Here is a 15,451-nt window from a genome sequence, read left to right as displayed (position 1 = left end):
TCCCGTACTCTACCCCAGTAAGGTACTAGCTCCACCCGTATTCTACCCCAGTAAGGTACTAGCTCCTCCTGTATTCCACCCCAGTAAGGCACTAGCTCCTCCCGTACTCTACCCCAGTAAGGTACTAGCTCCTCCCATATTCTACTCCAGTAAGGCACTAGCTCCTCCTGTATTCTACCCCAGTAAGGTACTAGCTCCTCCCGTACTCTACCCCAGTAAGGTACTAGCTCCTCCCGTATTCTACCCCAGTAAGGCACTAGCTCCTCCCGTATTCTACCCCAGTAAGGTACCAGCACCTTCAAATGCAGTAGAGCCCTCTTTGCAGACCCATATTAGTTCTTGAAATTACTCAAAGTCCCTCCATTTCACAGTGATTATACCCAACCCAGAGCCCTGAATGTAGAAAGAACTCACCGAGGTTGGCGCCAGGCTTTTAAGAGTTAATTGAAGTAGCGAGGTGTACACTCGACCGTGCCTCTTTGTGTAATCATTGTCGTTTGTTGAGCTAGCCTCAGCCCACTCAGGCCTTGGGCTTTGCTTCATTGGTTGCTGAGAGGGGCCTTCTTGTAACCGCTTGCTGTGATTTGCTGGGAGGCCGGTTATCTCTCTAATCTAGCGTAGAGGCACGTTGCTTATCTGGCACACAGCACTGAAAGGCACAGGGCCTTTGAGTCACAGCTACAGGGTGGCACCTACATCACAGGGACAGCTAATGCCGAGACTGGGAGCAATCGTTTGGTGAATCGAGATTGAGGTCATTCGATCAGGAGAAGGCCTGCAAGGATGGAAGAGGCTATCGGCTCCGAAGGTGCGATGCACTGTGAGTCCTCGAGGTTTGGCATCAAGGCAGTAACCGAGGGCAGCTACTCCGCATTGCAGGCAAATGTTGGGACTCTTGCTGAGCTTGGTATTGTGGCCAGGCTGCAGGGAGAGGCTGCAAGCGCAAAAGACTGCAGTAGGCCACGGGTTACTGAGGTCCCAAGACGAGAGACTGGCACGAGAAGGTCTGCGCAAGCAGCTGCTTTTACCCATCGCCCAAATCGTGAGGAAGAAGCAAATGTGGAAGCTAACATCACAGGGAGTCAAGGGAACAGAGGTTTTTACAATGATGTTCCCTTACCTGCAGCAAGGAGCATCAACATACATGCAAGAGAGACTCTGCTAACCCTTCAGGAGGAGAATGAACCTAACGACGAAGGACAGGGGTGCAGAATGTTCAAGGAATGGACCCCTCTAAAGGTGACTGAGAGACAATCAGTGAATTCAGAGCAACAAAACCCTCCTGTGGAGCAGGGAATCAAGGGGAGGCTCCTGATACCCAGTCAAGACCCTGAGAACATGACCCAGACCACCACCATCCACGCAAAGGAGAGTGGCTTCCAAGGGAAAGAGAAAGCCCAGTGCATCTGTGAGCGTGAGGGGGACAGTGACGATGCTATTAAGAGAGGTATGCAAAGACCTTTACAAACTCTGCAGATAGTATCCGAAGCTTCAGTGATTGTTACTGTTACTGTTCCCCCTGGGGTGGGTAACCATTCAGTGCCTCAACAGAAACAATCTGACGGGGAAGGTGCACCAACTAGGACATCGTTAGGGGTCAATGAGGCAGAGAGCTGCTGGCTTTCCCAGTACAATCCCTCGCCAAATGCGATAGGAAGGCAGGGAAAGAGCGGAGGTGGCTTAAGAGAGTCCCTGCTGGATCCCGGCGATGTGCTCCTGCTGACAGCTGCAGGCAAAGATTGGAAAGAACACACAGGGGTCGACTCCAAGGCTTCCTTGGCCGGAGACATGGGCCTTGCAGGTGGAGGAGGTCCGGCCGAGGTCTACGCAACAGGAAGTGAGCCCGGGGAAGGGAAAGATGAGCGCAATCGGTCTGTGCCACGTCACAATGTGTCTGAGACAACTCAGCGTGCTGGAGCTGATGCCTCAACAGGCAGTATGGAGCAGGAATGCCCTGTCTGTACCGAGCTGTACGACTCTGGCGCTCACAAGCAGGCCTTGCTGAACTGTAAGCACAGCTTCTGTGACAGCTGTGTAAAAAGCATTATGGAGAAAGAGGGCGCGAGCAGCACCAGCCAGATCCGCTGCCCCATCTGTCGCCAGAGGACCCCGTTGCCCGAGTGGGACATTCGCCAGCTTCAGGAAGAGATGATATTCTTAAGCCGGGTGGTGGCTGGGAGACCGGGTGCGGTGCCCACACACCCAGCCCCACGAGGTGGGCCATTCCAGCGATTGGAGCAGGCTTTCCGCCTACGCCTGCGGACCACACGGAATTGTGGCTATTTGCCGTGCCTGCGTTACCCGTTGTGGCTGGTGAACGCACTGACATGGTGCGACCAGACCTGTTGGTGCTGCTACTTCTGCTCCATCCTCCTCCTGTACGGGCTGGAATTGCTGTGCCTCTCTCTCATCTTCATCCCCGTGATCATCCTCGTACTACTCTTCACATTGCTGGACAAAGAGTGAGTCAGTGGGTCACGCACCCTCCTCTGCTCTACTTGACGGCTTGGTATGAAAGCGACGTCACACCAGTCTCCAATCACTGCAAATCAATGCTAGAGCTGAGTTAGAGGTTGGAAGTTACAGGTGGTGGAGTATGGGTTGGAGCCAGGAGGAGTCGGCTCGGTTCGGGATGGGGAAAAGGTGGTTGGGTTAGAGGTTAGAAGGAGGAGGGGCCGGTTGGGTTAGAGGGAGGAGGGAGGAGGGGCCGGTGGGGTTAGAGGTTAGAGGGAGGAGGGGCCGGTGGGGTTAGAGAGGGGAGGGGCCGATTGGGTTAGAGGGGGAGGGGCCAGTGGGGTTAGAGGTTAGAGGGGGAGGGGCTGGTGAGGTTAGAGGGGGGAGGGGCCGGTGGGGTTAGAGAGGGGAGGGGCCGATTGGGTTAGAGGGGGGAGGGGCCGGTGGGGTTAGAGGTTAGAGGGGGGACGGGCTGGTGAGGTTAGAGGGGGGAGGGGCCGGTGGGGTTAGAGGGAGGAGGGGCCGGTGAGGTTAGAGGTTAGAGGGAGAAGGGGGCCGGTGGGGTTAGAGGTTAGAGGGGGGTGGGGCCAGTGGCGTTAGAGGTTAGAGGGAGGAGGGGCCGGTGGGGTTAGAGGTTAGAGGGAGGAGGGGCCGGTGGGGTTAGAGGGAGGACGGGCCGGTGAGGTTAGAGGGAGGAGGGGCCGGTGGATTAGAGGTTAGAGGGGGGAGGGGCCGGTGAGGTTAGAGGTTAGAGGGAGGACGGGCCGGTGAGGTTAGAGGTTAGAGGGGGGAGGGGCCGGTGAGGTTAGAGGGAGGACGGGCCGGTGAGGTTAGAGGTTAGAGGGAGGAGGGGCCGGTGGGGTTAGAGGGAGGACGGGCCGGTGAGGTTAGAGGTTAGAGGGAGGAGGGGCCGGTGAGATTAGAGGTTAGAGGTTAGAGGGGGAGGGGCCGGTGAGGTTAGAGGGAGGACGGGCCGGTGAGGTTAGAGGTTAGAGGGGGGAGGGGCCGGTGAGGTTAGAGGTTAGGGGGAGGAGGGGCCGGTGGTGTTAGAGGTTAGAGGGGGAAGGGCCGGTTGGGTTAGAGGTTAGAGGGAGGAGGGGCCGGTTGGGTTAGAGGGAGGAGGGGCCGGTGGGGTTAGAGGGAGGATGGGCCGGTGGGGTTAGGGGTTGGAGGGAGGAGGGGCCGGTGGGGTTAGAGGTTAGAGGCAGGAGGGGCTGGTTGGGTTGGAGGAAGGAGGGGGGAGGGGCCGGTGGGGTTAGAGGGGGGAGGGGCCGGTTGCGTTGGAGGGAGAAGGGGCCGGTGGGGTTAGAGGTTAGAGGGGGGAGGGGCCGGTGGGGTTAGAGGTTAGAGGGGGGAGGGGCCGGTGGGGTTAGAGGTTAGAGGGGGGAGGGGCCGGTGGGGTTAGAGGTTAGAGGGGGGAGGGGCCGGTTGGGTTAGGGGTCAGAGGGGGGAGGGGCCGGTTGGGTTAGCGATGCATTACAAAGCAAGATCAAGCCATTGTTTTAGTACTATCCAAATAAATAATGAAAACACTGTACTCTTTTAAAACATTTCTTTATTGCCGCTAGTGTGACATACGACAGTTAATCGGAGCCATCAATGAGGTTGGAGGGTTTTGGGCAGTGGCGGGCAAAATACGACCCGTGGGCCGCATCCAGCCCCGCCAAGGCCTGGCTTAAGGCCGAACATCCGCCGCACCTGACCCCTAGCTTGACCCCACCCCATGTGCCGTCAGGAGGCGGGTCATTGTCTCCAAGGCAGCTGGGGAGTCTCGCAATGGGCCTTCGAGACGGGAGGTGAAGATACAGAGACCAGCGGCTGAGGTGGACAGAAGGCGGCTGAGATCATCAATCCTAATTTTAGTCAACATGTAAGCTGTTACTCAGTGGGGTGTCTTAATGCTTTACAGTTGCATCACTCTAAATGAAAGAGTTGCTGCACAAGTGGTGATGTAACTCTAAAGTCGGGTCCTCTCTGGTTCTGGAGGGCATGGATTGAAACTCCAGTGTAGTGTCCAGCCCAGTTTAAAAAGTGCTGAGGGATTCCATTTACCTGGGTATATTATAAACTGAAGGGGACGGATTCTTTTTAATGCTTTGAGAGTTTGGGAGCTCCTGCCCACTCTCAAAACATTTCAGCTTTAATTTCCATATTGCAGAAATTCTTTAGGCTTCTGTGGGTCGCCTGTAGGGGGTGTTGTGAGTTACACTGTATGGAACTAGTCACCTGTAGGGGGTGTTGTGGGTTACACTGTATGGAACTGGTCGCCTGTAGGGGGTGTTGTGGGTTACACTGTATGGAACTAGTCACCTGTAGGGGGTGTTGTGGGTTACACTGTATGGAACTGGTCGCCTGTAGGGGGTGTTGTGGGTTACACTGTATGGAACTAGTCACCTGTAGGGGGTGTTGTGAGTTACACTGTATGGAACTGGTCACCTGTAGGGGGTGTTGTGGGTTACACTGTATGGAACTAGTCGCCTGTAGGGGGTGTTGTGAGTTACACTGTATGGAACTGGTCACCTGTAGGGGGTGTTGTGAGTTACACTGTATGGAACTAGTCGCCTGTAGGGGGTGTTGTGAGTTACACTGTATGGAACTGGTCACCTGTAGGGGGTGTTGTGAGTTTCACTGTATGGAACTAGTCGCCTGTAGGGGGTGTTGTGAGTTACACTGTATGGAACTAGTCGCCTGTCGGGGGTGTTGTGGGTTACACTGTATGGAACTAGTCGCCTGTAGGGGGTGTTGTGAGTTACACTGTATGGAACTAGTCACCTGTAGGGTGTGTTGTGGGTTACACTGTATGAAACTAGTCGCCTGTAGGGGGTGTTGTGAGTTACACTGTATGGAACTAGTCGCCTGTAGGGGGTGTTGTGAGTTACACTGTATGGAACTGGTCGCCTGTAGGGGGTGTTGTGAGTTACACTGTATGGAACTAGTCGCCTGTAGGGGGTGTTGTGAGTTACACTGTATGGAACTAGTCGCCTGTAGGGGGTGTTGTGAGTTACACTGTATGGAACTGGTCGCCTGTAGGGGGCGTTGAGTTACACTGTATGGAACTAGTCACCTGTAGGGGGTGTTGTGAGTTACACGTATGAAACTGGTCGCCTGTTGGGGGTGTTGTGAGTTACACTGTATGGAACTAGTCACCTGCAGGGGGTGTTGTGGGTTTCACTGTATGGAACTGGTCGCCTGTAGGGGGTGTTGTGAGTTACACTGTATGGAACTGGTCGCCTGTAGGGGGTGTTGTGGGTTACACTGTATGGAACTAGTCACCTGTAGGGGGTGTTGTGAGTTACACTGTATGGAACTGGTCGCCTGTAGGGGGTGTTGTGAGTTACACTGTATGGAACTAGTCGCCTGTAGGGGGTGTTGTGAGTTTCACTGTATGGAACTGGTCACCTGTAAGGGGTGTTGTGAGTTACACTGTATGAAACTGGTCACCTGCAGGGTGTGTTGTGGGTTACACTGTATGGAACTAGTCGCCTGTAGGGGGTGTTGTGAGTTACACTGTATGGAACTGGTCACCTGTAGGGGGTGTTGTGAGTTACACTGTATGGAACTAGTCACCTGTAGGGGGTGTTGTGAGTTTCACTGTATGGAACTGGTCGCCTGTAGGGGGTGTTGTGAGTTACACTGTATGGAACTAGTCGCCTGTAGGGGGTGTTGTGAGTTTCACTGTATGGAACTGGTCACCTGTAGGGGGTGTTGTGAGTTTCACTGTATGGAACTGGTCACCTGTAGGGGGTGTTGTGAGTTTCACTGTATGGAACTGGTCACCTGTAGGGGGTGTTGTGAGTTTCACTGTATGGAACTGGTCACCTGTAGGGGGTGTTGTGAGTTACACTGTATGGAACTAGTCGCCTGTAGGGGGTGTTGTGAGTTACACTGTATGAAACTGGTCACCTGTAGGGGGTGTTGTGGGTTACACTGTATGGAACTGGTCGCCTGTAGGGGGTGTTGTGGGTTACACTGTATGGAACTAGTCACCTGTAGGGGGTGTTGTGGGTTACACTGTATGGAACTAGTCACCTGTAGGGTGTGTTGTGGGTTACACTGTATGAAACTGGTCGCCTGTAGGGTGTGTTGTGGGCTGCACTGTATGGAACTAGTCACCTGTAGGGGGTGTTGTGGGTTACACTGTATGGAACTAGTCACCTGTAGGGGGTGTTGTGGGTTACACTGTATGGAACTGGCCACCTGTAGGGGGTGTTGTGGGTTTCACTGTATGGAACTAGTCACCTGTAGGGGGTGTTGTGGGTTTCACTGTATGGAACTAGTCACCTGTAGGGGGTGTTGTGGGTTACACTGTATGGAACTAGTCACCTGTAGGGGGTGTTGTGGGTTACACTGTATGGAACTAGTCACCTGTAGGGTGTGTTGTGGGTTACACTGTATGGAACTAGTCACCTGTAGGGTGTGTTGTGGGCTACACTGTATGGAACTAATCACCTGTAGGGGGTGTTGTGGGTTACACTGTATGGAACTCGTCACCTGTAGGGTGTGTTGTGGGCTACACTGTATGGAACTGGTCGCCTGTAGGGGGTGTTGTGGGCTACACTGTATGGAACTAGTCACCTGTAGGGTGTGTTGTGGGCTACACTGTATGGAACTAGTCACCTGTAGGGGGTGTTGTGGGCTACACTGTATGGAACTGGTCGCCTGTAGGGTGTGCTGTGGGCTACACTGTATGAAACTAGTCACCTGTAGGGTGTGTTGTGGGCTACACTGTATGGAACTGGTCGCCTGTAGGGTGTGTTGTGGGCTACACTGTATGGAACTAGTCACCTGTAGGGTGTGTTGTGGGCTACACTGTATGGAACTGGCCACCTGTAGGGTGTGTTGTGAGTTACACTGTATGGAACTGGTCGCCTGTAGGGTGTGTTGTGGGCTACACTGTATGGAACTGGCCACCTGTAGGGTGTGTTGTGAGTTACACTGTATGGAACTGGTCGCCTGTAGGGTGTGTTGTGGGCTACACTGTATGGAACTGGTCGCCTGTAGGGTGTGTTGTGGGCTACACTGTATGAAACTAGTCACCTGTAGGGTGTGTTGTGGGCTACACTGTATGGAACTGGTCGCCTGTAGGGTGTGTTGTGGGTTACACTGTATGGAACTAGTCACCTGTAGGGTGTGTTGTGGGCTACACTGTATGGAACTAGTCACCTGTAGGGTGTGTTGTGGGCTACACTGTATGGAACTGGCCACCTGTACAGTACATGACTGTGAGTTACACTGTATGGAACGGGTTGCCTGTAGAGACCGCCAGTGAGTTACACAGTTTTGATTTTTTTTGTTACTCCCTCGAACAGAGGTTGCCTTGAGTCCACTGGAAAGAGACACTCGTGACTAAAGAAGAATCGGTACAGTTACGTACACAGTAATCAGAACGGCGCTCTGCTCGACGAGTAGCGTTCTTGTGTCTGAGCTGCAAGGTTGTCAGCTCATGTCCCACGCCAGGGCTCTGTAGTGCAATACTGAGGGAGTGCTGCACTGTCAGAGATGCTGCCCTTTAGATGAGATTTGAAACCAGTGCTTTATCTGCCCCTTTAGGCGGTTACATATCTCATGGCAATATTAGAGTAGGGATTTCCCTGGTCAATCTCCTCTTTAAAAAAAAATTGCAAACCAGTCATTCACCTCCCAAATGCCCTGGAACGGTTGTCACTTCTGCATAACAGTCCCTGCACCCCTTCATTGTGTGAAGGCATTTGAGACCTGATAACCTGATGCGTCAAAACAGAGATGACCACATTTTAGTTTCAGGTTGGTAGCAGTTTTAGATGTTTTTTGCCAGATACCATGGGTCTCCATATGGCGAACATAAATACCGTACAATCATCTCTGCTGCGCAAAAGATTGATTTGGGGTAATTAAATGCATATAAAGGACTCGCAGATGTGAACATGCTGCTCTGGTTCTACTGTTTGTGATAACTTTTCATTTGCTGAGTTTCTCTGTGTGGATTTAGCAAATTGGGTAAGGGTTGTTCGTTGGTGGATTTAGGAGTAACCCTTACCCTGCTGAATAAACAGCGACCTGCACAGTTACAGGTGTGGTGCCGGAGGACTGGAGGACTGCTAATGTGGTGCCCTTGTTTAAAAAGGGAGAAAAGGATAGACCGAGTAATTACAGGCCAGTCAGCCTAACCTCGGTGGTGGGAATATTATTGGAAAAAATTCTGAAGGACAGGATAAATCTTCATTTAGAAAGACACGGATTAATCAAGGATAGTCAGCACGGATTTGTTAAGGGAAGGTCGTGTCTGACAAACTTGATTGAATTTTTTGAGGCGTTAACAAGAAGGGTCGATGAGGGTAGTGCATTTGATGTAGTTTACATGGACTTTAGCAAGGCTTTTGATAAGGTTCCACATGGCAGACTGGTCATGAAGTTAAAAGCCCATGGGATTCAGGGCAAAGTGTCAAGTTGGATTTAAAACTGGCTCAGAGACAGGAAGCAGAGGGTAATGGTTGATGGGTGTTTTTGTGACTGGAAGGCTGTTTCCAGTGGGGTTCTGCAGGGCTCAGTACGAGGTCCCTTGCTTTTTGTGGTATATATCAATGATTTAGACTTGAATATAGGGGGTATGATTAAGAAGTTTGCAGATGATACTAAAATTGGCCGTGTGGTTGATACTGAAGAAGGAAGCTGTAGACTGCAGGAAGATATCAATAAATTGGTCAGGTGGGCAGAACACTGGCAAATGGAATTCAATCCGGAGAAGTGTGAGGTAATGCATTTGGGGAGGGCTAACAAGGAAAGGGAATACACATTAAATGGTAGGACACTGAGTAGTGTAGAGGAACAAAGGGACCTTGGAGTCCATGTCCACAGATCCCTGAAGGTAGCAGGCCAGGTAGATAAGGTGGTTAAGAAGGCATACGGAATGCTTGCCTTTATTAGCCGTGGCATAGAATACAAGAGCAGGGGGGTTATGCTTCAACTGTATTAAACACTAGTTAGGCCTCAGCTAGAGTACTGCGTGCAGTTCTGGTCACCACATTACAGGAAAGATGTGATTGCACTAGAGAGGGTACAGAGGAGATTTACAAGGATGTTGCTGGGAGTAGAGAATCTTAGCTATGAGGAAAGATTGGTTAGGCTGGGTCTGTTTTCCTTGGAACAGAGGAGGAGGCTTATTGAGGTGTATAAAATTATGAGGGGCATAAAGTGGATAGAAAGGACCTATTTCCCTTAGCAGAGGGGTCAAAAACCAGGGGCCACAGATTTGAAGTAATTGGTGGAAGGTTTAGAGAGGATTTGAGGGGAAATCTTTTCACCCAGAGGGTTGTGGGGGTCTGGAACTCACTGCCTGAGAGGGTGGTAGAGGCAGGAACACTAACCACATTTAAAAAGTACTTGGATGTGCACTTGGGATGCTGTAACCTGCAGGGCTACGGACCAAGAGCTGGGAAGTGGGATTAGGCTGGATAGCTCTTTGTTGGCCGGCACGGACACGATGGGCCAAAATGGCCTCCTTCCGTGCTGTAACTGTCTATGATTCTATGATACACAGTGAGTAACCCTTACACTGCTGAATAAACACCACAGTCAGTGCCCATGGAGTTAATTGTGGCATTAAATGAAACACTTGCAGCGTGGCAGCTTGATTTTGAATGAATCCAGGTATAGTTTGCTCTCCTGTTCTTGCCATGTGGACTGTTTCAGAAGGAGCCCTGTGTCTGACCTGCATGGCTGGGTGGTAGCTTTCAGACTGAGGGGCTCCGATTAGGACTCGGAGATGATAGGTTTGCCTCGTCAAGGCTGATCGCCCGTGGAGCAGTGAGGAAGAGGAAGATTGTAGCATGATGAGGGAGGAGGTTACTACCCATTATTAGCAGATGAGCATGAACTGTTTTGAGCGCGTGGTTCCAAAGGCTCGTGTGTGACAATCGTCCTTCCCGATTCCACCTCGCGTTCAAAGGGCACTGCGGAAATGTCTGGGCAAATAATTGCAGAAAGGTCTTGGACTCTGCCTACACAAGCAGGAGAAACCCAGTCATCTCGAGGGAGGTCGAGCCAACTTCTTCTCAGAATACTGAGCTGCTCAGTGCAGGCCCTCCATCATTCTGTGTGCAGTGTATGTGTTCACCCACAGGATACCGCCATCACTCTCCGAAAATCACGCTCCTGTGGAAAAGAGGATTCAGATGTGGAGAACGGACAAGGGGAGGAGTGGAAAAACATGCTATTGGTTCATTCAGCCTCGGGTAACCTCATCAGCTGCTCTGTGGGACTCCGATAGCCTGTTTAATCCTCCCTGTTCAATACGATTTCAAACTGGCGCACTCCAGCACTCAGTCTTAAGATTATCCGCACCAGGGTTTGGCTCTCTCGGTGAGTAAGGTGCTCACTCGGTGTAGCATTGAGCCGCACAGGCCATGAGGTTTCTCGGCTCGATCCCCAGTCTGTGCTGACGTAGCTGACCTCATTCAGGGCAGTAGCTGCGTCTCACTGCCCTTAGGTTGTGGAGAAGGTAAAGGTCCGTTAGAGGTCCTGTTCCTGATCACTCTCCTGCTGGAAAGTGTGTGTGTGGATGGCGGGTGAAGATGGGTTGGGATTGGACGTGGAGCCCGTGTTTGAATAACCTGACGACACTCACCGTTGCAGCTGAGGACTGGCACCTGTGGAACCCGGAGCCCAGCGCCTTCAGGAGAGGAGCGGAGAAATGGGGCACATTTAGGAACAATACACGAGGCAAGACTCAGCTCGAACCCAGCTGGGTGTGTCACATCCATATGGGACCTGGTGACTTCTGAGAGCCAGGTTGCCCGACTGGGTGAGGCAGGGTGAGGGGGACATGGTGGAGTGTTTATTGCAGCCACCAACAACCCGTCCAAACTGTATTGAACAATACTGAGCTGGAAGGGGAGCGCTGCTCCCCACGTGCCCACAGCACCTGTTGTGGAGCTGTAAGGGGCCATGTCTATTCCTGTAGGATCAGGGCACTCTTAGGCTAGCATTCCCACACCAGCTAGAACAACAGAAAGACAATCGTGCACAGGGGTTGTTTTAAAGTCAGGGTTCTGGCCACTGGACTGGCTCCCATGGCTGAGCCAGATAGCTCACCAGAGCTCTGATGGCCATCCACATACAATGGGTACACTGTCGTGAACGCTGCCACTACGTCTCGAGGCCTCTGCAGAATCCACTTCCTTTGGCTGGTCCTGGACTCTCCAACTTGTCTCGGGGCAAGTGACTGCAGCCCCCGACCCCTCGGGCAGCACAGCTAGTGCCTCTTGTAAGGAGCGCAGTTCTTACCTCAAGAGTTCACACAGCCCTGCAATCAGGGAGGGTCTCTGGACAGCAGGCCTCGTGTTGTCCTGGTGTAGCTCGGGCAGTCTGTCCTGTCCTTGGATCAGGCCGCTCTGCGTCTCTGCGGCGCCAGTGCCCAGCCAGCCGCAGGTGTGGCACTGAGTGATCGGCTCGTCCTGCCCGAGAGGGGCGTAGAGAGTGAGGCTGCCGCAGGCTGGGCAGGCAGGGGCGTCGGGATCCAAAAACCTCAAGATGCTCAAGTCTTGACTGTGCGGGCTGGTCTGGGGAGGCAGGGAGACCTTGGTGCTGATGGGTAGGCTCTGTACCCCGCCAACATCTGCCACATCATTGGCCTCTCTGCACACGGGGCAAACGACGCGGAACCCGCTGAACCGCACCAGTTTCTCAAGGCAGCCCTCGCAGAATGTGTGGAGGCACTGGGGGAGAATGCGAGGCCGTCTCTCAGCCTCCAGGCTATAGTCCTCCAGACACACAGTGCAGCGAATGGCCTCAGCAGGCTGCATCTTTTGCTAATTCCCTGGTGCTCTCTCTCTTTCACGCCCTTTTAGAACACGCAGGTCATCCGATCCTCCAGTTTCTGCAGAGAGGCCTAGTCATCACCTCCTCTGCACCCTGCCCATTTCCCAACGACTACAACACCTTAAAGAACAGGACACCAATCGATTAGGAAGTTAGCTGGGAATCTGCGGCCGACGATTAGAAGGTCTTGAGCGGATAACCTCTGAAAGTCAGCGGGTGCTCTGTGCTATTTTCAGGCTATCACTATGTTTGACAGAGAGAGAGAGAGCGAGATGATCCTGGTTCTGGGTAAAATGAGAACCCAACTGTTCTGCAGCACACGTAGATTACGGTAAAAATAATACTCCAGACTTGTTCTACCTGTGGAAGACACAGGGTAATTTCAACCCAGTTTCCCCCTCCCCCTGGGGGCTGCTTGGTCAGACTGTCAGTGCTGTGAGTCTCCCAGTGTGAGCAGGCTCCCCGAGGCCGGCAGCTCACTGTCAGCTCCCAACGCTGCTCAGCAAGGTTAAATATTTAACTGCAAACAGTGTGCGAGCAGGAAGAGGTCAAAGGTTGCCCTCTTTTATGTGGCGTGCTTCAGCACGTGTCTGGCAGGCAGAGGGGACTGTGACTGGGATCAGTTCTCTGTCCGTGGCACCTCTTAACACAGCTGTCAACATCAGGGAGAGTTCAGCACTAAGCTGTGAGCAGAGAGAGAACAGGCCCCCCTTAAACATGGAGCCGGGCGGCTATTTCTGAAGCAGGAGAAAGTTTTCACCCAAACGAGTGCGTTGGGATGTCTGCCCCTTTATTATCTAACGTAAATAGACTTGTACATTTACTCCCATCTCTCATGTCCTTTCCTGTATGTTTTAGTTTGATTAATCCTCGTTAATTCCGTTTACTTTGGGTCTGCACAATATCTCTCCTCTCAGTATATTAACACACATTTCCCTGCACACTCACCAGCTTAGCTACATGCCAAAGGCAATAAAAAGGTGCAGGGTATGTTTTGACATGGAGCCATAAAACACCCATCATTCCAGTCCTTGCCACTGATTGTTTGGCATCTGATGCTACAACTGAGAGCGAGTGCGTTCAGTACATTTACTGCGTAATCACAAGAGGTCACAGTTTACTCAGTGCTGGGAGCTGGTTGGCTTGTGAGACAGTTCCATTTCGAAATGACGATCACAGGGCAGTTGATCCCACCTTCTCTATTTTCACAATCCCAACACTATGCAGTTCCGCACATTGCATAATCCTGAAAGTCTCACAATACCCAAACTCCACCAATCTCGACAGTTTTTCCACAATCCCAAATCCGACAGTCCCAACAATATGCCAGTTCCAAGATTCTGTCTTGCGAGTCGGGACCCCGCGTGCATCATTTATTGAGCTGCTCGATCTGTTCTTAATCTATCCCACTTAGCACGGTGATAGAGCCACAAGGCACGATGGAGGGTGCTCTCAGTGTGGAGACCGGACTTGGTCTCCACGAGGACTATGCAGTGGTCACTCCTACCAACACTGTCATGGACTGATGAATCTGTGACAGGTAGGTTGGTGAGGACGAGGTCAAGTAGGTTATTCCCTCATGTTGGTCTCATCCCAACTGCTGCAAGCCCAGTCTGACAGCTGTGTGCGTTGGGTCTCGGCCAGCTCAGTCAGTGATGGTACTACTGAGCCACAAGGTATATAAGATATTGGCCCAGAAATTCGGGTCCCAACGCGTGAGTACGCACGGGGTACTCACCCGTAGGCCCAACGAAAGTGCCGGTTTTGTGCATGCACTGCGCATGCACGGGAAACCGGCACTTCCGTTCCCCTGAAAGAAGGGGTTGAGAGGTGGAACGCGTGCGCCGGAGAGGCTGCGCGGGCGCATTGAACTTACGTTTTGCTCCAGCTTTTTCCGGGAGGGTAAGTCTCCAGCAGTTACACTTTTAAAAAGCAGGCGCAAGGCCAGCTTTTAACAAGGTAAGTGGTGAATTTATTAAAATTAAAACATTTTTTCCACAGGTTTATTATTTTTAAATACTTTAAAGAAAGGTAAGTTTATTTTTAGCCCCATTAGAAAATGTAATTATTTTTTCAAAAATTTAAATTATTGTTTAAAATAGTTATTCTATGTAATTTATAGTTATTTTAAAAATGTGATTTAAAAAAAAAATTATTTGAAGTTTTTGTGATGTTTTGGGGCTTATAGTATTTATAGGTTTGACAGATCTTCCTGTCAAACTTATGAATGAAGCATTCCCTGCTACCATTGGCTCTCCATGGCCCACGTGATCCCAGGGGACGCATCGAACTAACTGCGCCCCTGGGATACGCAAGCACTGCGCGCCGGCAGTTGGAGCAGGCCCAGGATCGGAATCCCACGGGGGCCCACAGCTCAACGGCCGGCGCGCTAGGTAAGTGCAGGTCGGGGGCTTGCACCTGCGGGAAGCCCTCGACCCGAATTTCTGGGCCATTAAACTCTAACGAAGAGGTAGGTCAGGAATTCAACTTAAATTGTGGCAGAAGGAAAGATGGATATGGGATCAAAATAACAAAAGGCACAATTTAGGTCTGATGTCAGGAAATTCCTCTTCATATAACAAGTAGCTAAGATGAGAATGGAATTCAGCAAAGCAAAACTCCTGGGATTGTTCCAGAAATAGTCGGATGTTGTGACTTTGTTTTTTCCAGATGCATGAGCTCCAATGGCCCAAAACATTGGTTAAACCACAGTTAGATTACTGCGTGCGGCTCTGGGTGGCCATTGTAGAGATAATCGATTTCAAACCATCACCTTCACCCCACCCCCGCTCTCACCATCCCCCCCACCCCACCCCCGCTCACCCCCCCACCCCACCCCACCCCCGCTCACCCCCCCCCACCCCACCCCCGCTCACTCCCCCATCCCACCCCACCCCACCCCCGCTCTCCCCCCCACCCCACCCCCGCTCTCACCCCCCCACCCCACCCCCGCTCTCCCCCCCCACCCCACCCCCGCTCTCCCCCCCCACCCCACCCCCGCTCTCACCCCCCCACCCCACCCCCACTCTCACCACCCCACCCCACCCCCACTCTCACCATCCCCCACCCCACCCCCACTCTCACCACCCCACCCCACCCCCACTCTCACCCCCCACCCCACCCCCACTCTCACCCCCCACCCCACCCCCACTCTCACCACCCCACCCCACCCCCACTCTCACCACCCCACCCCACCCCCACT

At 52.4% G+C, this 15,451-nt stretch overlaps 2 protein-coding genes across 2 annotated transcripts; one reads left to right on the top strand and one right to left on the bottom strand.

The window, feature by feature from the left end:
• The first annotated feature begins 783 nt into the window (after positions 1-783).
• Positions 784-2,601, top strand: LOC147101897 (uncharacterized). Its single transcript, XM_085965123.1, has one exon. It carries the CDS (start codon positions 784-786, stop codon positions 2,464-2,466), a length of 1,683 nt encoding a protein of 560 aa, XP_085821249.1. The 3' UTR covers positions 2,467-2,601.
• A 1,391-nt stretch (positions 2,602-3,992) lies between these two features.
• Positions 3,993-12,728, bottom strand: LOC147101896 (tripartite motif-containing protein 73-like). Its single transcript, XM_085965918.1, has 2 exons — positions 11,716-12,728; positions 3,993-10,584 (listed from the first exon to the last, which is right to left on the bottom strand). Exons 1-2 carry the CDS (start codon positions 12,231-12,233, stop codon positions 10,563-10,565), a joined length of 540 nt encoding a protein of 179 aa, XP_085822044.1. The 5' UTR covers positions 12,234-12,728; the 3' UTR covers positions 3,993-10,562.
• Between the last annotated feature and the right edge of the window lie 2,723 nt (positions 12,729-15,451).

The sequence above is a fragment of the Somniosus microcephalus genome, chromosome 23 (genome assembly GCF_052327205.1).
Source record: "Somniosus microcephalus isolate GS21.2 chromosome 23, FLI_Smic_1.0, whole genome shotgun sequence".
Classification (NCBI taxonomy): Eukaryota; Metazoa; Chordata; class Chondrichthyes; order Squaliformes; family Somniosidae; genus Somniosus; species Somniosus microcephalus.
Note: the sequence above shows the minus strand (reverse complement) of the source record. Positions and strands in the feature narration are given on the sequence as shown.

Bases quoted from the DNA above. Each gene is read 5' to 3' on its own strand.
- LOC147101896 (XM_085965918.1), bottom strand. From the start codon at position 12,233: ATGCAGCCTGCTGAGGCCATTCGCTGCACTGTGTGTCTGGAGGACTAT. The intron at 10,585-11,715 runs GTAAGAACTGCG...TCTTTTCCACAG, and splicing joins GGGCTGTGTGAACTCTTGAG to GAGCGTGATTTTCGGAGAGT.
- LOC147101897 (XM_085965123.1), top strand. From the start codon at position 784: ATGGAAGAGGCTATCGGCTCCGAAGGTGCGATGCACTGTGAGTCCTCG.